Here is a 22,187-nt window from a genome sequence, read left to right on the forward strand (position 1 = left end):
TAGGATAGACGATACCAAGTATTCATTTAAAATTTGTGTTTCCCAAGACACTTAAGTATCCTTGGGTTTTCCCCATTTTGAGAACTTTAATAGTAGTTTAATAAGAAAAAAATGAAGCTAGAGGACAATGGCCAATGGATTTTAACAATGGGTGGATGGAAATAGAAAGTGGGTAAGAGAGGGGAAAGGACTGTAGGAAGAGTATTGATATAGTAACCTTGATACACTTAAAGCATAAACGCAAAGAGCACAGAGAAATCAGTGTTCGAGGTGTGCAATGCATCTTCTAAGTCACCCCTCATCAGAAGCAAAAGTTCTGTCATCCAACTATACAGAAGGTAAGAGAGTAGATGGTATTCACCCTGCCCCTCATAAAAAATGAGAGATTTTGTTTGTTTTTGTGTGTTTAGTTCTTCCAGATATACAGTGGGAAGAAAAATCAGGAAATATGAACCTATAGAACAGGAAAAGATTTTGGAAATCACCTAGCTGTTAGCTGTTCTTATATAAGTAAATGATGGCCAGGGGCATTATTCTGTTACTCTAAGGCATTGCTGTACACTCTAAGCAGTTATCTTTTCCTGCTTTATGAAAACTAAAAGCAAGAAAAGACTGCTAGTTAAGTCTGTCCAAGATCAGACAGCTAGTTAGGGGCAAAGACTAGAATCCATAATGTGTTCCAGGTCAGAAAATTTTCTTTTTTTAAAATTTTGTCTTAAGCTCACGGTAGCCTGAAAAATAGAGCATGTGAGGATGCATGTAGAATACACTGCTTTAAACTGTGCTTTTTTACATTTTAGGTCAAGATGGGGTTTATATTTTCAAAGTCAATGAATGAGAACATGAAAAGCCAACAGGAATTCATGCTTATGAATTCCCGACTTCAGGTACATTTTTTAAAAAAAGTTTATGTTGTTACAGTGGTTAAAGTTTCTGTCACGTGTGTTTCAGTGCTACGTTCTCCTTAACCTCGCCAAAGGTAAAATGCTCTTGGTGCTCTACCCTCAAAGACAAGATGAAATGGACTACTAATTATCTGGTGAATGGACTTGTTTAAATCTTTAATCTGGATACCTAATGTAAAAATTTCCATAAAGAAGGAAAAGATAACTGCTTACAGAGTATATGGCAAACAGAATAATGCCCCTCCTCCACCCCACCAAACAATGTCTGCATCCTAATCCCCTTGTCAGTATGTTATGGCGAAAGGGACTTTACAGTGTGAGTAAGCTGATGAGTCTGTAGGGGGAGATCCTGGATTATCCTGGTTTTTCTTGATGGGTCCAAGGTAATCATAAAGGTCCTTATAAGGGAAAGAGGGAGGAAGGAGGATCAGAGTCAGAGAGAGAGAGAACTCTGCAGATGCTATGCTGCTGAGTTTGAAGATGGAGTAAAAAGTTCAGGCAGCCTCTAGAAACTGGAAAAGGTAAGGATATAGATTCTCTCCTAGAACCTCCAGAGGGAATGCCATCCCTCCAGTCCATTCTGAACTTCTGACCTCCAGAACTGGAAGGCAATAAATTCGTGTTGTTCCTGAGTTGGGATGATCCCCTAGAAAGAGGAATGGCTGCCCACTCCAGCATTCTGGCCTAGAGAATTCTATGGACAGAGGAGCTGGTAACCAGCTACAGTCCACGGGGCTGCAAAGAATCAGACATGACTGAGCAACTTTCACTTTTCAAGCCACTGTTTGATAATTTTTTATAGCAACAATAAATTTTAATAGAATATGAACATTTGACACTGGATTTATACAATGGCTAGATAAAAAGATCAAAGCAAAGTAGAAGATTGTCTAGTTGCCTAATATATGTTATTAAAAAGTATTTTAAAATGTATGTCAGATACATGTATATGTATGGCTGAGTCCCTTTGCCGTTCACCTGGAACTACTGCAACATTGTTAATCAGCTAAACCTCAATACAAAATAAAACAGTTAAAGTTTGAAAAAAAATGTTGTATGTCAAAATCAAGTATTAAAAGTTTGACTGAAGTTATTTTCCTAAGATTTCTAACAAAGATCTCTAGGCCTCTGCGGTTCATTATAGCCCTAGGAGTAGATGGTCCTATTGTGAGACATATAGTGACTGGTTAAAAGTGAGGACTAAGCAAGGCAGCCTGGGTTTGAATCCCACTTCCACCTCCTGACTCACTGTGTGGCTTGTGCTCAGTCTCCTAACCTGTAAACTGGAGGCAATAATATAGCCATTGCTATTGTCATTATTATTATGATAAGAGTGTTTTCTACGAGATAAAGATTTCTCTAGGGAGAATGGGACTGTTGCAAAGAATGGGCAACTGAACTGTTTAACAGAATAAAGTGACCAATAGGTGACCAAATGTTAGGTTTATGAACCAACAGAGTGTGTTACATACTCAGAGAGCCCTTGTCCAAGACCTCTGTGAAGGTTTTAGGATTTACCCTACTTGCATGCTAAGAGATTAGCCTATTACTATTCCATGGATATATATGGCCCATGAACAGTAGGAAAAGGCAAAATGATAGGATACCAAAAGAGGAACTCCCCAGGTCATTAGGTGCCCAATATGCTACTGGAGATCAGTGGAGAAATAACTCCAGAAAGAATGAAGGGATGGACCCAAAGCAAAAACAATACCCAGCTGTGGATGTGACTGGTGATAGAAGCAAGATCTGATGCTGTAAAGAGCAATATTGCATAGGAACCTGGAATGTCAGGTCCATGAATCAAGGCAAATTGGAAGTGGTCAAACAAGAGATGGCAAGGGTGAACATCGACATTCTAGGAATCAGCGAACTAAAATGGAATGGAATGGGTAAATTTAACTCAGATGACCATTACATCTACTACTGTGGGCAGGAATCCCTCAGAAGAAATGGAGTAGCCATCATGGTCAACAAAAGAGTCTGAAATGCAGTACTTGGATGCAATCTCAAAGACAACAGAATAATTTCTGTTCGTCTCCAAGGCAAACCATTCCATATCACGGTAACCCAAGTCTATGCCCCAACCAGTAATGCCGAAGAAGCTGAAGTTGAATGGTTTTATGAAGACCTACAAGATCTTTTAGAACTAACACCCAAAAAAGAGGTCCTTTTCATTATAGGGGACTGGAATGCAAAAGTAGGAAGTCAAGAAACACCTGGAGTAACAGGCAAATTTGGCCTTGGAATGCGGAATGAAGCAAGGCAAAAACTGATAGAGTTTTGCCAAGAAAATGCACTGGTCATAGCAAACACCCTCTCCCAACAACACAAGAGAAGACCCTACACATGGACATCACCAGATGGTCAACAGTGAAATCAGATTGATTATATTCTTTACATTCAAAGATGGAGAAGCTCTATACAGTCAACAAAAACAAGACCAGGAGCTGACTGTGGTTCAGATCATGAACTCCTTATAGCCAAATTCAGACTCAAATTGAAGAAAGTAGGGAAAACCGCTAGACCATTCAGGTATGACCTACATCAAATCCCTTATGATTATACAGTGGAAGTGAGAAATAGATTTAAGGGCCTAGATCTGATAGATAGAGTGCTTGATGAACTATGGAATGAGGTTTGTGACATTGTACAGGAGACAGGGATCAAGACCATCCCCATGGAAAAGAAATGCAAAAAAGCAAAATGGCTGTCTGGGGAGGCCTTACAAATAGCTGTGAAAAGAAGAGAGGCAAAAAGCAAAGGAGACAAGGAAAGATATAAGCATCTGAATGCAGAGTTCCAGAGAATAGCAAGAAGAGATAAGAAAGCCTTCTTCAGCGATCAATGCAAAGAAATAGAGGAAAAGGACAGAATGGGAAAGACTAGAGATCTCTTCAAGAAAATTAGAGATACCAAGGGAACATTTCATGCAAAGATGGGCTCGATAAAGGACAGAAATGGTCTGGACCTAACAGAAGCAGAAGATATTAAGAAGAGGTGGCAAGAATACACAGAAGAACTGTACAAAAAAGATCTTCACGACCCATTTATCTCAGAAATAATGTAAGGTAGGCTTACTGTTAAAATCTTTAGACTTCTCATATGTGTCTTGTTTCTATATCATTTTCCTCCTTAAAATATGGGGCAACAGGGGGAGAAGGATTTTAGAGAGAAAAAATAACCCTATAAACATCCTTAATACTTAATATAAGAGGGAAAGCTAAAATATCATTATTCTTAAATAAAGTTACTAAAATGCAGAATAAGAGTGAGTACAGATTTTAAGAAATGTTTTAGCTTGAGATAATATTATATTTGCAGAAAAGTTGCTAAGCCATCAATAGGAGAGAGTTTACGTATACCCTTTGTTCAGCTTTCTTCAATACTAACAATTTATAAAATCATAGTACAGTGACCAAAACCAGCAAATTAACATCAGTACAACACTTTTGACTAAATTACTGATCTTTCTGAAATTTCACCAGGTTTTCTCCTCATATTCCTTTTGTGTTTCAGGGATCCCAGATCTCATATTGTATTTAACTGTTGTTTCTTGTTAGTCTCCTTTGCTCTGTGACAGTTTCTCATTCTTTCCTTTGCTTCCATGATAAGTACTTTTTGTATAAGTAGTGGTTATTTAGTATAATTTCTCTCACTTTGGGTTTTTCCAACTTTTTCTCATGACTAGATTGAGTTTGTGCACTTTTTACACCTTATTCTTAAACCACAGAATGCTGTTATGTCTTTCTCATTGAGTCATATCAGAGAATACTGTTGGTAGGTCTTATTACTAGTAATGTTAAACTTTGGTCACTTGGTTAAGGGAAAGTTACTATTTTTTCTTATTGATAAATATCTTTGACGAGATATGTTGAGAGTCTATTACTGTCTTGCTTCTCCTCAAACTTTTGCCTACTGCTTTTAGCATCCATTGGTGGGATCTTACATGGAAAAATGATTACTGTGCTGTTTGCCTAGTGGCAACTTGTTATTTCCTTCATTCCATTTATATTTGTTCACTGGAAAAGCTATTCCATCTCCATGTATTTATTTATTCACTTATTTATACCAATATGGTTATATGGACATATTATTCTATGGGTTATAATTTAGTACCATGATTATTTTTTTTATGGCTGAAGTTATTTTGTCTACTGGGAATTCCTTCCAGTTGATTCTTATGTCCCTTTGGCATATCCCTTCATTTTTTGCTCATTATCTGTGATCATAAGTTAGTTCATATATATCGTTCCTGTCCCAGGCCTGGAATTAATCACTCATTCAAAGAGTCCTGGTTTTTAGAAAATGGTGTTTAGAAACCAAGATCTGGGCTCTAAGTGTGCTTACTGCTATGGTCATTATTCCTAGATCCTTTCAGCAAAGACATGTATTTATATACCAACCCATGGATATATACAGACTTATACATAGAAGTATTCATTTTCTAAACCATGAGTTCATCCTGCTGCATCTAATTCCAGTGCATTATGATGTTTATTCTGGCCTTTCCTTTTTCTTTGTATTTAAGTTTTTTTTTTCTCAAACAGTGAAAAACCTGGCTCTCATTTTCTACAGTATATTCACTTCAATCCTAGTGGAAACATGAAATAGTTACAGGGTTTCCAATACATATCCTGATGAGAAACAGGTTCACTAACCAGAGAACATTATTTGCATGTTCTTTTCCCTTTTACACTGTCAAGTCAAGCTGTTTTTCTGTAAATTAGATTAGTTCTTCCTAGGCTCCATCAGGGTGATTATTTCATTTGCAATACAGTTATACTTTGTATTCTCTCCATATCCAGGTTGAGTTTAGTTACAGGGTAGGGGAGTATATGAAACAAAACAATATTCTAATAATTAAAGCTATACAAAATGATACACTCAAAGAAGCATCCCTCAGTCCTCATCTTTGCTAACCTATTCCTAATATCCTCTTTATACATCCTTTCCCATGCTGTCTCTGTAAGTGTCTGATCTCCTAGTCTTCAGTTTACCCTTCCTGCATCTTTTGCACAATAGACTGACAGACGTGTATTTTCCTATGTCCCCTTCTATGTTACATGAAGGGTAGCATACCATTGATACCTTTTAGTACCTTGCTTTTTTCATTTAACAGTATATCATGGGAATCATTGCAGTCAGTTCATAGAGCTGTTCCCATTTCTAACAGTTGCATAATGCTCCATTGTGTGGATATAATTTATTCATATTATGTTTGGGCACTGTATTAGTTTCCTATTAGTATGACAAATTATCAAGACACAAAATAATCTTACAGTTCTGGAAGTTTGAAATGGGTCTCATTGGAAGAAAATCAAGCTGTCAGCAGAGCTGCATTCCTTCTGGAAGGTTTAGGGGAGAATCCCTTTCCTTGCTTTTTGTAGTTTCTCGAGGCTGCCCAAGTTCCTTGGCTCATGTCGCCTTCCTCCCTCTTTGAGCCAGAAGTGTAGCATCTTTTTCTCTAAATCGGACTCTCTTGCCTCCATCTTTCACCAGTGACACTTGCGATTACATTGGGCCAACCTGGATAATTCAGGATAATCTCCCCATCTCAAGTTCCTTAGTTAATTACATCTGCCCTTTTTGCCATGTAATGTAATATGAATTCATGGATTCTGAGCATTAAGACATGGACTTATTTTGGGGAGAGGCAGTATTCTGCCTACCAGAAGTACTTAGATTATTTCAAATATTTTGCTGTTATAAACAGTGCTTCGGTGAATAACCTTTGCTTTTTACATTTTTGTTGTGTTGGAGGTATACCGTCAGACTAGAATTCCAGAAGTGGGACGACTGGGTCAAAGGCAGGTGCCTTATAGTTTTGTTAGGTATTGCCACTTAGGTATTTCCCTTCAGAAAGGTTGTACCAATTTGAGAATACCTATTTTCCCAGAGTCTCGCAACAGAATGTGTAGTCTTGCTTTTTAATTTTTGCCAATCTGATAGGCAAGAAATGGTACCTCAGCCTTGTTTTAACTTGCATTTCTTTAATTATGAGTAAACTTGAACATTTTCTCACATTTGAGGGCCATTTATATGCCTTGTTTTTGTGAACTATCTGTTCATTGATTTTTGTCCCTTGTCTCTCAGTTCTTTATACATTAGCAACATTGATCTCTTGTTTGTGGAATATATTGCAAATATTTTCTCCCAGATTGTCATTTATCTTTTACTTTATCATGGGGTTTTTAATGCCATGAAAAAAATTGAAAAATTTTCATGTATTCAAATGAATAATCCTTTATTGCCTCTGCATTTTGAGTCTTTATTTTGAAAGCCTTTTCCTGTATTAAAGTTGAAGAGGCAGTCACCCATGTTTCCCTATGGTATTTGTACAGCTTTATATATTTTAAAAAACATTTAGATCCCTAATCTATTCAGCTTATCTTTGGAACCTACTCAGGAAGGATTAATTTTACTTTAAATCAACAAATGATTAAGTATTATTAGAAGGAAATTACTTGATTCCTTGAGTTAGCTGGTCTTTATTATCAACTTATTAAAGAAATGTGTGTGTGTGTTTAATCAGAGTCGTGTTTGACTCTTTTGAAACCCTGTGGATTGTAGCCCACCAGGCTGCCCTGTTCATGGGATTTCCCAGGCAAGAATACTTGGGTGGGTTGCCATTTCCTTCTCCATGGGCTCTTCCCAACCCAGGGATTGCCCCAATGTCTCCTGCATTGTAGGCAGATTCTTTACCACCTGAGCTACCAGGAAAGCCCTTATTAAAGCAATAAAAACCTGAATATAAACTACAAACCAGTAACAGAATATATGGAACCAGAATAAAATAACAGATGAGAAAAAAAAGAAAAATTGTTAATCTAAATTTCCCTTTGAGAAAGCACATATCATCTGCTGCTAAGTAAAAAGATGAATGTTGAAAGACCATATTAAAGTATAGAAGAAACTGCTTTGAGAAGTATGGTTATGAAAAAGTATTCATAATTATTTACACTTGCCTTAGTGAGATTTTACAGCAAATGTTATTTAACTGCTTAGAGCTAATTAAAAAAAAATCTATACCTTTCACAGTACATATGCTGAAAGTCAACAGGAGGTATAAGAAATACACAGAAGCCTTTTAAAATTTATTTCATATTATTATGAGATTTTCATTGTTCAAACCTACTTCTTATTATTAAGTAAATGGAAGGAGAAAAATAAATACTATTCATCAACTTGGGCTTTCCAGCTGGTTTAGTGGTAAAGAATATGTCTGCCCAGCAAGAGACATGGGTTCAATCCCTGGGTTGGGAAGATCCCATGGAGAAGGAAATGGCAATGCACTCCAGTATTCTTGCCTGGGAAATCCCATGGACATAGGAGCCTAGAGGGCTACAGCCCATGGGGTTGCAGAAGAGTTAGATACAACTTAGTGACTAAAAAACACCAGCAACAATTCATCAAGCCCTGCCCCAACTTCTATCAACCAAGAGGGAAAATGAAAACGGCAGAGTGAAGTCTCTTTACTGTAACACTGCAAATAATGTTTCACATCCATTAGGTATTTTAATAAAGAAATATGTCACTAATACTAGTAACTAATTTTTACTGAGTGCATAGTAAATACCAGCCACTATTCTGAGAATTTTATGTATTCTCATATTTTATTTCATGATAACTTAGTAAGGCGATCCAATTATTATTCTCATTTTATAGATGAGGAACCTGAAGCACAGAGAGGTTAAGTAGCTTGCCTAGAGTCACGCTATCAGTATACCGTGGAGCCAAGATTCAAACCAGCATTTGTACTTTTATATAACTAACTGTAGCATTTGCACAGTGTTCAGCCTTTTTAAGTCTCATTTTGATTAAACCCTAGTTGGAAATGGCAACACACTCCAGTGTTCTTGCCTGGAGAATCCCAGGGATGGGGGAGTCTCGTGGGCTTCCGTCTATGGGGTTGCACAGAGTTGGACATGACTGAAGTGACTTAGCAACAGCAGCTAGTTCCCCAGAACTGTTGTTCTAAGAGATTTGCTGCCTTTCCCCCATCCAGATCTCACAGTACAGATGTCAGATTTCTAAGAAATCAGTTCAGTTCTGCCCAGGCCAGGCCAGCTTCTCACCTCTGTGTATTTTTGCTGCCAAGGAGGTTGGCCTAGGATTGCCCAGTTGAGGAGAAGATGCCCAAAACCTTTAGCATGCTAGCAGTGGGTAAGGGGAGGTACACCCAAATTACTTGAGGCTTTCCAGCCAACCTTTCTTTCCTTTTGAATTTCAGTTCAAATTTTATACTTTCCCTTTGAATTTCAGTTCAAATTTTAATACCGAACCCAGTTAACTTCAGCTTCAGCATGTGTTGGCTAGCTAAAAAAATTGAGGACAGCTGAGATGGACAAAGCACAAAAATCAGTGCACACATCAGGACACCTATGAGGCTACCTGCTTCGTTTCATGGTTTGACGGTTAAGGGTCAAACTTACTCTTGCTTCGAAGCCACAGACCCTACCTTTGATTCTGGAGGATGGTCCCAAAAATCTGTGCCACTGATGACAGGTGATGCATGGAAGGCAGAGTTCAATCAACACCAGTTTCTCACTGCTTCTCACCAAAGCCGCTAAGAATTGGTCAATGTGACGTCACCTTTGTTTCCTACACGTGACAAACTACTGTGGAGTTTTCTAACACAAAACCAAAGTATGCTACCCTCATGAGAAATATGCTGATGTAGATAAAATTGGTATTGCATTAGGTTATGACTTCCTTCTATTATCTTACACACCCCCACCACCCCCAACAGTATTTTAGGACATCTTGGCTATTTCCTGTTATACCTTAAGTAAACAAATGTCATCAATTGCGATTTTGTAGAAAGAAATCTTATTTTGATTTAGCACAAAATCAATATCATATTGCTTTATCCAGAGTTTACTCAAACCAATGATTTTAGGTAAACTTAATGATTTTTACATACCCAGAAACATTTAAACATCAGAGACAAATTTTAACGTCTTTCATGGTCAACATCTGTTCAGCAATTATTTTTCAGGCTATTAGGATATGCTATGTATCCTTCAATTGCAATTCTTAGAAAATCTTGCTACTTTGATATTTAGGGTAGGGAGACTTAATAGTGCAAAATAACAAATGTCCCTTTGAGTTGAGCATTATGTTAATCAATAGATTTTTTTTAAGTCATTTTATATTTTGAAGACATTTAAAAATTCCTCTCCCCAAATATTCCCACTTGACATGAGATGTGGAAAGCATCACAGTAGATTTGATTGGCTTCATCATCCTTTGTTTCCTCCTCCCTGGGCTTGCCTTTTTACAAATATTACCTCTAAGTCTCACAATAACCTTGCAAGGAAGGTATTACTGGCTGCATTTTACAGGCTGAGGAAATTATGGTATAGGGTTTCATGCTTGAGATCAGGTAACTAGTAACCAAAGGAGGCTGATCATCTGGATCTCTTTGGATCCAAAGCCACAGACTCCAACTTGGTTGGTGAATTATGTAATACCACAGAGAATAAGCATTGTAGAGGAAGGGTGAGAATGAAGTAATAATATTTATTGTGCTCTTAGAGCCCATGGGTATAGAGGCCAGGCAGGAAGTTTCTCCAAACTCCACAGCCTGCCTCTTTGACCCTCTCTGCCTGAGCCCACTCTATCTGACCTCTCTGTGGTCTTTCAGATCCTGAAACTGGTCTAACATCAGTTCAGTTCAGTTGCTCAGTTGTGTCCGACTCTTTGCGACCCCATGAATCGCAGCACGCCAGGCCTCCCTGTCCATCACCAACTCCCGGAGTTCACTCAGATTCACGTCCATCGAGTCAGTGATGCCATCCAGCCATCTTATCCTCTGTCGTCCCCTTCTCCTCCTACCCCCAATCCCTCCCAGCATCAGAGTCTTTTCCAATGAGTCAACTCTTCGCATGAGGTGGCCAGAGTACTGGAGTTTCAGCTTTAGCATCATTCCTTCCAAAGAAATCCCAGGGCTGATCTCCTTCAGAATGGACTGGCTGGATCTCCTTGCAGTCCAAGGGACTCTCAAGAGTCTTCTCCAACACCACAGTTGAAAAGTATCAATTCTTCGGTGCTCAGCTTTCTTCACAGTCCAACTCTCACATCCATACATGACCACAGGAGAAACCATAGCCTTGACTAGACGGACCTTTGTCGGCAAATTAATGTCTCTGCTTTTGAATATGCTATCTAGATTGGTCATAAGTTTTCTTCCAAGGCTGCCTTAATTCTGTCAACATGTCAGGTCATTTTCTGGCAATCCGTGGTTTTATAGGATAATTTTACATGGAGAAAGGCAAGCAAAATATAAACAAGGACTTAACTAGGTAGAGTGAGCAAATGCTGGAATTCTAAATAAAAACCCCTCCTAGCCTGATTCAAATGAAGGCTGGCACCAGAGTTTCAGAACCTTCTAGAAAGCTTGCATTCAGTCCCCCACATTTCCACAATGATTATCTGAACCAAAAGATTCCTTCTGAGGGCTAGTGGCCATACTACACCACCATTCCTGGTTGTTTACATTTCAGACCCCTGGAAACTTCACCCTAGCTCCTTTCTCTTCCTTGATATTTCTCCTTGGTATCTTGGTTTTCCGGATATACATTCTGGCTGGGAGTTTTCCATGGGCTCCGTCCCTCAGGGAAGGTTATTCCTACTCACTATGAAGCTATTTTTTCCACTTCATATTCCTAATGGCTTGAGGTTACCTAGGAGAATGCCATCTTATCCTGCAATGTGTGCCAGGATCCCTTTGCTCCAAGAGCCAGAAGCAAACTCCTCTCACCTCCTGCTGATACTTTCTCCCTGGGCTCACTTTGAGTCACCCATTAATTTTCTGTCTTTTTCAGAGAGGTCCCAGAGAGCAGCTGATCTGCAAAGCACAGATGATGGGTGCATCTAGCACTAAGCAATCAGAGTTCTCAATCAGTGTACCCTCTCACCCACCTCTCCACGTTCTCTTTGATGACTCATAAGTCAGATATTGTCAGAGGAAATTGAAAGTCTTCCTGAAGTCTTTTAATCACCCCCTCAAAGCACAGGTCATTTTACACAGAATGAGAAAGAAAACTATCCAGCTGACAGCTAGGAGCGGACGTGGCACTCTCAGCTAGTCCCTGCTGAGACAGTTTCACAGATCACCACCATCAGGCAAGACCACTCTGTAATTATGTTAGCAAACAAAGGTAGGAACATTGTCTAAACTGCAGAATGACCGAACACCCTCAGCCCTGACTAATAGGAGTGCTGCTGCGTCTTTAATATTTGCCATTTAGATCTGCTTGATTTTTTTTTTTTTTTTACCTTCTAGATAAGAAGGCTTAAGATCTCCAATCATGGGAAACACTCCAACTTTCTGGCAGTACCCAGTTCAAACGATCTTTGAACCTCCCCCAGATCACTTGGCATAAGTCTATATGGTATAAATCTTTTTCTAATACCTTCTCACTGAGACTCCTCACAGTTCCCACAGTATGTGTCTCCTTCACTGCAGCAGGTCCATGACATTTTTTTTTAACTAGAGGCATGTTCCTGGTAGTCTTTAGCTGGAGGACACTGATATCATTATGATAATATAAGTATCTACTGTTTATTTAGCACTTACTATGTGCCTTAGCATTGTTCTAAACTTTTGTGTATATTAATACCTGTAAGAATTGATGCTTTTGAACTGTGGTGTTGGAGAAGACTCATGAGTCCCTTGGACAGCAAGGAGATCCAACCAGTCCATCCTAAAGGAAATCAGTCCTGAATATTCATTGGAAGGACTGATGCTAAAGCTGAAACTCCAATAATTTGGCCACCTCATGCCAAGACCTGACTCATTGGAAAAGACCCTGATGCTGAGAAAGATTGAAGGTGGGAGGAGAAGGGGACAACAGAGGATGAGATGGCTGGATGGCATCATCGACTCAATGGACATGAGTCTGGGAGTTGGTGATAGACAGGGAGGCCTGGCATGTAGCAGTCCATGGGGTCACAAAGAGTTGGACATGACTGAGCGACTGAACGGAACTTAACTGAATCTTTGTTACACATCATGAAATAAGCATGATAATCCCATTTTGTTGATGAGGAAACTGAAGCACAGGGGGGTTGAATACATGGTATTCCTGTTTCCCTGAAGAAGGACATTCCCTTTAAGTCTTTAAGCTACAGAACAGGCCAATAAAACACTTCATTTGTCTATCATCTCTAGGACTGAAAGCTAGTCTATTTCCCTAGGAGAAGATCCTTTACTCTTGCCCATTTTAAGCCAAAATATCAAGAGCTGGAGGGAAGAGTAAAAGAGTGAGCTTGTTGCTGAAGAACATTTACTTTCTTCACTGTAAAACACGATCTCCTGCCAAGAACAATGATTGGATTTACACAGGCTTTATGATAGTCTTCATGTAGCCTGTGATATTTGAACGCTTACTATGTGACAGGCATAGTTTCAGATGTTTACTAGTCAATATAATTAATCTCTCAGTCTTCATCACACTCAGTTTCTCAGCAGCTCTTGACATGGTTGATCACTGATCACTCCTTGAAGCACATCCTTTAGTCCCTTTCTGGGAAAGCATTTCTTGGTTTCCGTCCTATTTCCCTGACCACACTAGCTTAGACCCCTTTGCCTCCTCTTCTCCCTGACTCCTGTACATTCCTGGAGTAGCCCTGATTCAGATCACACTTGTCCTCTCTTCTGCATCTACACCCACTTCCTAGGGGAGCTTGTCTAGTCTCATAATTTCAAACACCAGCTATATAACTGATGACTTCAAATTTCTATTGCTAGCCCAGACTTTGGCTATAGCTACAGACTGCCTACTTGACATAGCCACCTGTATATCCACAAACATCTCAAATTAACATATGCAAACCCCAGTTCCTCATTTTGACCCCATTCTCATCCACCAGATCTACTCTTCCTACAGGCTTCTCCATCTCCATAAGTGGCACCAGTATGCTGTGCTCAGGCTAATACAAACCTGGGATCCCTTCTTACTCTTTCCCTTCTCTCACATCCTTTTATTCAGTCCATTAGAAAACAATCTTTAGTTCTAAATTCCAAACATTTCCACAATGCAACCACTTTGTATCTCCACTGCTATCACTCTACTCCAGCCCCCCATCTTTTCCTTGGATTAGTGCTAGTCTCCCAGTGGCTTTCGCAGTTTTTACCCTGTTCCCTTACAACCTCTTATTTTCTTCTGAAGTATATCATAGACACAGTAAAGTGTACAGATCTTGTGTATAGAGGTCAATGAATTTCTAAATACATTTATGCCTATATAATTACCATCCAGATCAATATATATAACATTTGCAACCTAGGAGGCTTCCTCCTGCCTCTCCTACTGTTCAAAGCAGCCACTATCTGGATCTCTGCCTCCATAGATTAATTTTGCCATTTTTAATGCTTCATATATATGGGATCATCCTCTGGAAGAGGGCATGGCAACCTAGTCTAGTATTCTTGCCTGGAGAATCCCATGGAAGGAAGATCCTGGGGGGCTACAGTCCATAGGGTTGAAAGAGTTGGATGAGACTGAAGCAACCTAGCATGCACGCATGCATATATAGGATCATACAGCGTGTATTCTTTTTTTTTCTTAAGTTCATGTCTGTGAGGTTTGTCCACATTGTTACTTGTAGCAGTAATTCATTCTTTTTCCATGGTTTTTAGTATTCCATTATACAAATATATCATAATTTATGTATCCATCCTACTGTTAATGGATATTTAGATGGATTCATTTGGATCTATTATGAGCATTGCTGCTGCGAGTGGTAAAAATATGTGTTCATGGGTTTTAGGTACATGATATTCTTAAAAGTCAGACTGCTCTGTTAAAATGTTAAACCACACTTCTGGTTCAGAGCACTCCAGTAGCTTCCCATCTTCCTTAGAATTTTTACTAAAATTCCAGCAAAGGCCTATAAGATCTACACTGTACTCAAATATGGTCTATTTTCTAAAAACAGCAACATAGGATCTGATTAGAAATACAGAATCATGTGTCCTTCCTTGTCTTACTGAATCAGAATCTGCTTTTAACACATCCCCAAATGATTCATATGCATGTTAGAGCTTGAGAAGCACTGCCCTGGGTGATCTATCTCTTACAGTCACCTCTGACTGCACCTTCTATCACTTTCCCCCTTGCTCATTCCATTCTGGCCACACTTAGCTACTTGTTAGACACCTCAGACACGCTCCTTATTGAGGGGTGATGTGAGCAGGACCTAGTCAACAGTTTCTTTTCCTGACCCAGTTGTAGGCTTATCATGTGACCTTAATTTCCTAGTATGGTATCTAACTTCTTTATACTCATAAAGAATGAACCCAGAGTATAATGCTAAGTGAAGGACATGGGAAGACTAAGATTAAGTAGTGGTGATGGGGATAAGGAAAGAAACAGATCTCAAGGGAAAAATGCATATATAGCCAAGGACACACACACACACATATGATAGGCTGAAAGATTTTTCCATGTCAGAATAAATAGCTGCATAGGAATAATTATGATGATGATACAAATAACAGAAAAAAACAACCATTTTTCATTAAGTCTTGACTTGACCTGAAAGTGGAATTGACAGATCAAGGGGTAGGTGTATTTTAAATTTTAATGTTATTGTTTAGTCACTAAGTCATGTCCAACTCTTTTGTGACCCCATAGACTGTAGCTAGCCAGGCTTCTCTGTCCATGGGATATCCCAGGCAAGAATACTAGAGTGAGTTGCCTTTTCCTTCTCCAGGGGATCTTCCTGACCCAGAGACTGAACCCATGTCTGCTGCTTGGCAAGTGGATTTTTACCACTGAGCTACCTGGGAAGTCTAAATTTTAATAGATGTTTCTGAATTCAGCCATGCTGCTGCTGCTAAGTCGCATCAATTGTGTCCGACTCTGTGCAACCCCATAGACCCCTGTCTATGGGGGTCAGCCCACCAGGCTCCGCCGTCCCTGGGATTCTCCAGGCAAGAACACTGGAGTGGGTTGCCATTTCCTTCTCCAATGCATGAAAGTGAAAAGTGAAAGTGAAGTTGCTCAGTCATGTCTGACTCAGCGACCCCATGGACTGCTGCTTACCAGGCTTTTCCGTCCATGGGATTTTCCATGCAGGAATACTGGAGTGTTGCCAGTACTGGAACACTGGCATTGCCTTCTCTGGAATTCAGCCATGGGGCTCTATTATTTTTACATGTTATTCTCATTAAAACTGTAGTCCTCATGACAACCCAGTAAGGTAGTTACTATTACTTTCTATATTTTATAGATGAAGAAACTGAGCTACAAAGAAATTAAGTGATTTGCCCAAGGACACAGTGTTGTAAGTGTGACATTAGTACTCACTGCAGGCAGTCTGATTGCAGGGCTCACACACATTCTTAACCCTTTCATCATGCTCCTTCATGCAACCATCACCACCATCCATCTTTTTCCATTTTCCCAACTGAAATTCTGTACTCATCAAACAGTATCTCTCGACTCCCTCTCTCCCCAAACCCTGGCAATCATCATTCTACTTTCTGTCTCTATGAATTTGACTCCTCAGGGTACCTCATATTACTGGAGTTTTATAACATTTGCTATTTTGTGATTGGCTTATTTCAACTGGCACAATGTCCTTGAGTTTCTTCCATGTTGGAGCATGTTTAGAATTTTTCTCCTTTTTAAGGTTAAATAATATTTCATGTATATGTCTTGTTTTGTTTATTCATTCATCTGTTGGTGGCCTTTTGGGTTACTCCCACTTTTTTGGCTATTGTGAATAATGCTGCAATGAACTTGGGTATGTATGTATTTATTCAAGTCCCTGCTTCCGTTGCTTTTCGGTATACACCCAGAAGTGGAATTGCTGGATCAAATGATAATTCTGTGTTTAATTATTTTAAGGAATTGCCATACCATTTTCTGTGGCAGCTGCGCCATTTTACATTCCCATCAGCAATGTACAAGGGTTCCACTTTTTCCACATCTTTGCCCCATGCCAATGCTTGTTTTCTGTTGTTGTTCTTCTTCTTCATAGTAGCCATCCTAATAGGAGTGAAGCAGCGAATTTTTTGTTTTTCATGAATAAAATCTGTTCATCTTTTTTTTCATGTTTCTTGTTTTCCTTGGAAAGGTCTTTGACTTCCTAAGGATACACAAGCAGTCTTCAAATTTTCCTTATAATACATGTATCACTTCATTTGGTACATTTGGGGCTTTGATTCACTTGGAATTCATTTTCTATTTAAGATAGGGAGAGCTAACTGAGAGTCAGTGATGCCAATGTCATTCTTGACAGTTCATGCCTTTCCCTTTCTACCATTCTGTCTTTCCTATGGCTCCTCTGCCCCCCAGACCCATCACCAATACTGAGCCACTATTGTTTTTAATATTTCCTATCCTTGCTTGCTAATCAGTACTATCAAATTAGACTTCAGTTTTTATCACAAGAAAGTGAGTATGAATAAACGGCACATAATAAAAAATGTACCTCTTGTGAAAATAAAATATTCAGAAGGATTATAAAAGAAAATCTTATGGCTGTTATCATTTGTCTTATATATTGAGGTGCTCCTATGTTCAGTTCAGTTCAGTCGCTCAGTCATGTCCGACTCTTTGTGACCCCATGAATCGCAGCACACCAGGCCTCCCTGTCCATTACCATCTCCTGGAGTTCACTCAAACTCATGTCCATCGAGTTGGTGATGCCATCCAGCCATCTCATCCCCTGTTGTCTCCTTTTCCTCCTGCCCTCAATCCCTCCCAGCATCAGTCTTTTCCAATGAGTCAACTCTTCACATGAGGTGGCCAAAGTACTGGAGTTTCAGCTTTGGCATCATTCCTTCCAAAGAACAACCAGGGCTAATCTCCTTCAGAATGGACTGGTTGCATCTCCTTGCAGTCCAAGGGACTCTCAAGAGTCTTCTCCAACACCACAGTTCAAAAGCATCAATTCTTTGGCGCTCGGCTTTCTTCACAGTTCAACTCTTGCATCCATACATTACCACTGGAAAAACCATAGCCTTGACTAGACGGACCTTAGTTGACAAAGTAATGTCTCTGCTTTTCAATATGCTATCTAGGTTGGTCATAACTTGTTGGATACATATATATTTACAATTGTTGTCTTCTTGGATTGATCCCTTGATCATTATGTAGTGTCTTTCTTTGTTTCTTATAGCAGCCTGTGAAGTCTGTTTTGTCTGATATAGTATTACTACTGCAGCTTTTTTTGATTTCCATTTGCATGGAATACCTCTTTCCATTCTCTCACTTTCAGTGTGTGAAAAATTGTTTTAAGTTGTTGGTCTTTTAATTTTAAATGCATTTCCAATATCCTGCATATGGACTCTCTTCTTCTCACAGTTTTTCATTTTGATATATTTGTGTGTGGATTATTTCCTGCTTTTACTTTATGTTTATCTCTTTATGTACTCAATTGATCAGTCATGTCCTATTCTTTGTGACCCCATGGACTGTAGCCCGCCAGGTTCCTTTGCCCATGGAATTTTCCAGGCAAGAATACGCGATTGGGAGTGCCATTTCCTATTCCAGGGCATCTTCCCAACCCAGGGGTTGAACCCACATCTCTTGTGTCTCCTGCATCGGCAGGTGGATTCTTTACCACTAACGCCACCTGAGAAGCTCCAGGTGTATCTTGACTGGTGAGCTTTCTCATTCATAAGTTTCTTGTTTTTAGTTGTAGCTTTTTATTTTTCCTCTGGCTTGGTGGTGCTGAATTTTCTTTGCTTTGTCTGTAAAGCTTTTGATTTCTCTGTTGAATCTGAATGAAAGCCTTGCTGGGTAGAATATTCTGGGTAAAGTATCCTTGGTTGTAGGTTTTTCCCTTTCTTCACCTTAAATATTTCATGCTACTTTGTTCTGGCATGCAGAATTTCTGCTGAAAAATCATCTGGTAATCTCATGGGGGTTCCCTTGTATGTTATTTGTTGTTTTTCTCTTGTGGCTTTTAATATTTTCTCTTTGTTTATAATTTTTCAATTTAATTAATATGTGTCTCAGAAATATGGATCAATGGAACAGGAGAGAAAGCCCATAAATGAACTGACACACCTATGGTCAATTAATGTACAACATAGGAGACAAGAATATACAATGGAGAAAATACAGTATCTTCAATAAGTAGTGCTAGAAAAACATGACAGCTACATATAAAAGAATGAAATTAGAACATTCTCTAACACCATACACAAAAATAAACTCAAAATGTAAGACCGATACTATAAAACTCTTAAAGGAAAATTTAGCCAGAACATTCTTTGACATAAATTACAGTCTTTTTTGACTTGATCCACCTCCTACAGCAATGAATATTAAAAACAAAAATAAACAAATGGGACCTAAGTAAACCTAAAAACTTTGGCACAGCAAAGGAAACCATAAACAAAATGAAAAAACAACCAACTGAATGGGAGGAAATATTTGCAAATGATGTGACTGACAGGGATTAACCTCTACAATATACAAATAGCTCATGCACCTTAATATCAAAAAACAAACAACCAAATCAAAAAATGGGTAGAAGAGCTAAATAGACGTTTCTCCAAAGAAAACATACAGATGGACAAAAAGCACATGAAGAGATGCTCAATGAAGCTAATTAGAGAAATGCAAATCAAAACAACAAGGAGGTATATCACCTTACACCAGTCAGAATGACCATCATCAAAAAGTCTACAAGAAATAAATGCTGGGGAGGGTGTAGAGAAAAGAGAACCCTCCTACATTGGGGATAGGACTGTAAATTGGTATAGCCACTATAGGTTCCTTAAAAAACTAAAAGTAGAACTATCATATGATCCAGGGATCCCAGTCATGGGCATATAACTATCCAGAGAAAACCATAATTCAAAAAGATACATTCATCCTAATGTACATTGCAGCACTATTTATTAATACAATAGCCAAGACATGGAAGCAACCTAAATGTCCAATGAGAGAGGAATGGATAAAGATGTGGTATTGTATATAATGGAATATTACTTAGCCACACTAAAGAATGAAATAATGCCATTCACAGCAACATGGATGGACATAGAGAAGTAAGTCACACAGAGAAAAACAAATATCATGATGTCAAGTATATGTGGGATCTAAAAAAAAAATGAGACAAATTCATTTACAAAACAGAAACAGACACACAAACTAAGAAAATAAACTTATGGTTACCACAGGGGAAAGGAGGGGGGAGGGATAAATTAGGAGTTTGAGATTACCCTATATACACTACTATATATAAAACAGATAATCAACAAGGACCTATTCTATAGTACAGGAAACTTAATAGTCTATAATAATCTAAATGAAAAAGAATCTGATAAAGAATGTATGTGTGTATATACATATATATAACTGAATCACTTTGAATCACTTTGCTGTACATCTGAAACTAATACAACATTGTAAATCAACTATAAAAAATTTTTTAAAGAAATAACTAAAACAATTATGTTTACAAAAAGGCTGTGTGAAAATGCATATAGCACAAAAAATCTTATAACATAAAACTCTAATTACACTTATGTTTGTTTCTCAGTTTGACCTTTCTCTCCCTCTCTGTAGCTATTCAGTTTAGGTTTTTATTTAGCATTGTCTTTGAAAAGAAATGACTGCTCACTAGAGGGGTTAAACAGCAGCAAATCTAAGATTTATTGGTCATGACTGGGTCAGGCTCACTTTTCTGCAGAACTCTTAGATCCATACAAATTAGAACAGGAGAACATGCAAAAATAATATCTTTTTCAATTTCAGGAATTAACCATTATTTTCTTATAATAGTGAAATATTTTATTTTTAAATTGCATGTGTACGTAAATATCAGAAGTATCTTTTCCCAGAAATGGATAACTACATAATGAATTCTTCCTACAATCTGCTTTTGTTTTCATTTTTAAATCAAGCTTAAAGAATCAATTTCTAATTTAAATGCTTGTCTAAAATTTCAATTCCCTGGAGAAGGAAATGGCAACCCACTCCAGTATTCATGCCTGGAAAATCCTATGGACTGAGGAGCCTGGTGGGCTACAGTCCATGGGGTCGCAAAGAGTTGGACACGACTGAGCGACTTCACCTCACTTCACTTCACTTCAAAATTCAATTAGAACTGGAAATGATTGCACCATGAATTCTTCCCATTAACAATTTTTATATACCAGACTAACCTTCTAATGTTAACTGGATTCTGATTTTAGCTGCTGTAAAATGTATTTTTGTTCTTAATGAGAGAATCTCCAGATTAACAGCCATCCAAGCTGAGCTCCCAAAATATTTTGCAAAACTGATGAGCTAACATTTGAGCATTGTTTAAAATAAAACAGATCAGCTCAACCCACCCTTTTAACAAAAAATTTTCTGTGGTATATACTGTACCTCCTTAGGGCAAATAAGGTATAATACTCAAGGAGGGTGATATGAGTATTAGGGATAGGAGTGCGTGAAGAGAAATTGGAAAAATTTAAAGAGAAAAAAGCAGTTATCTTCCTCACTTCCTGACACTGCAAGGAAAATTTTCATGGTGTGTTTTAGTAAGAAAATAGAAAATGTATGGAATATAAAGCTTAAAAGTAATTATTTATGATAAGGGATATATAAGTAATCATGGTTATCTAAATACCAGACCACCTTACCTGCCTCCTGAGAAATCTGTATGCAGGTCAAGAAGCAACAGTTAGAACCAGACACAGAGCAGCAGACTGGTTCCAAATCAGGAAAGGAGTACGTCAAGGCTGTATATTGTCACCCTGCTTATTTAACTTATATGCAGAGTACATCATGCGACATGCTGGGCCGGATGAAGCACAAGCTGGAATCAAGATTGCTGGGAGAAATATCAATAACCTCAGATATGCAGATGACACCACACATGGCAGAAAGCAAAGAACTAAAGAGCCTCTTGATGAAAGTGAAAGAGGAGAGTGAAAAAGTTGGCTTAAAACTCAACATTCAGAAAACCAAGATCTTGGCATCTGGCTCCATCACTTCATGGCAAAAGATGGCAAAACAATGAAAACAGTGAGAGATTTTATTTTGGGGGGCTTCAAAATCACTGCAGATGGTGACTGCAGCCAAGAAATTAAAAGACACTTGCTCCTTGGAAGAAAAGCTATGACCAACCTAGATAGCATATTAACAAGCAGAGACATTACTTTGCCAACAAAGGTCCGTCTAGTCAAAGCTATGGTTTTTCCAGTAGTCATGTATGGATGTGAGAGTTGGACTATAAAGAAAGTTGAGCACTGAAGAATTGATGCTTTTGATCTGTGGTGCTGGATAAGACTCTTTGAGAGTCCCTTGGACTGCAAGG

General features: G+C 38.5%; 1 protein-coding gene across 2 annotated transcripts in view; it reads left to right on the plus strand.

Moving 5' to 3' along the window:
* The window catches only part of LOC120860226 (plasminogen receptor (KT)), a 36,045-nt gene that overhangs the window by 7,487 nt on the left and 6,371 nt on the right, over positions 1-22,187 (plus strand). For both annotated transcript variants that reach the window (XM_040236010.1, XM_040236009.1), the window contains one exon: positions 801-887. In XM_040236010.1, the coding sequence (XP_040091944.1) occupies positions 807-887 (81 nt within the window). In that variant the 5' untranslated portion in view covers positions 801-806. The remainder of the gene's footprint in view (positions 1-800; positions 888-22,187) is intronic.

The sequence above is a fragment of the Oryx dammah genome, unplaced genomic scaffold (assembly GCF_014754425.2).
Source record: "Oryx dammah isolate SB20612 unplaced genomic scaffold, SCBI_Odam_1.1 HiC_scaffold_11050, whole genome shotgun sequence".
Classification (NCBI taxonomy): Eukaryota; Metazoa; Chordata; class Mammalia; order Artiodactyla; family Bovidae; genus Oryx; species Oryx dammah.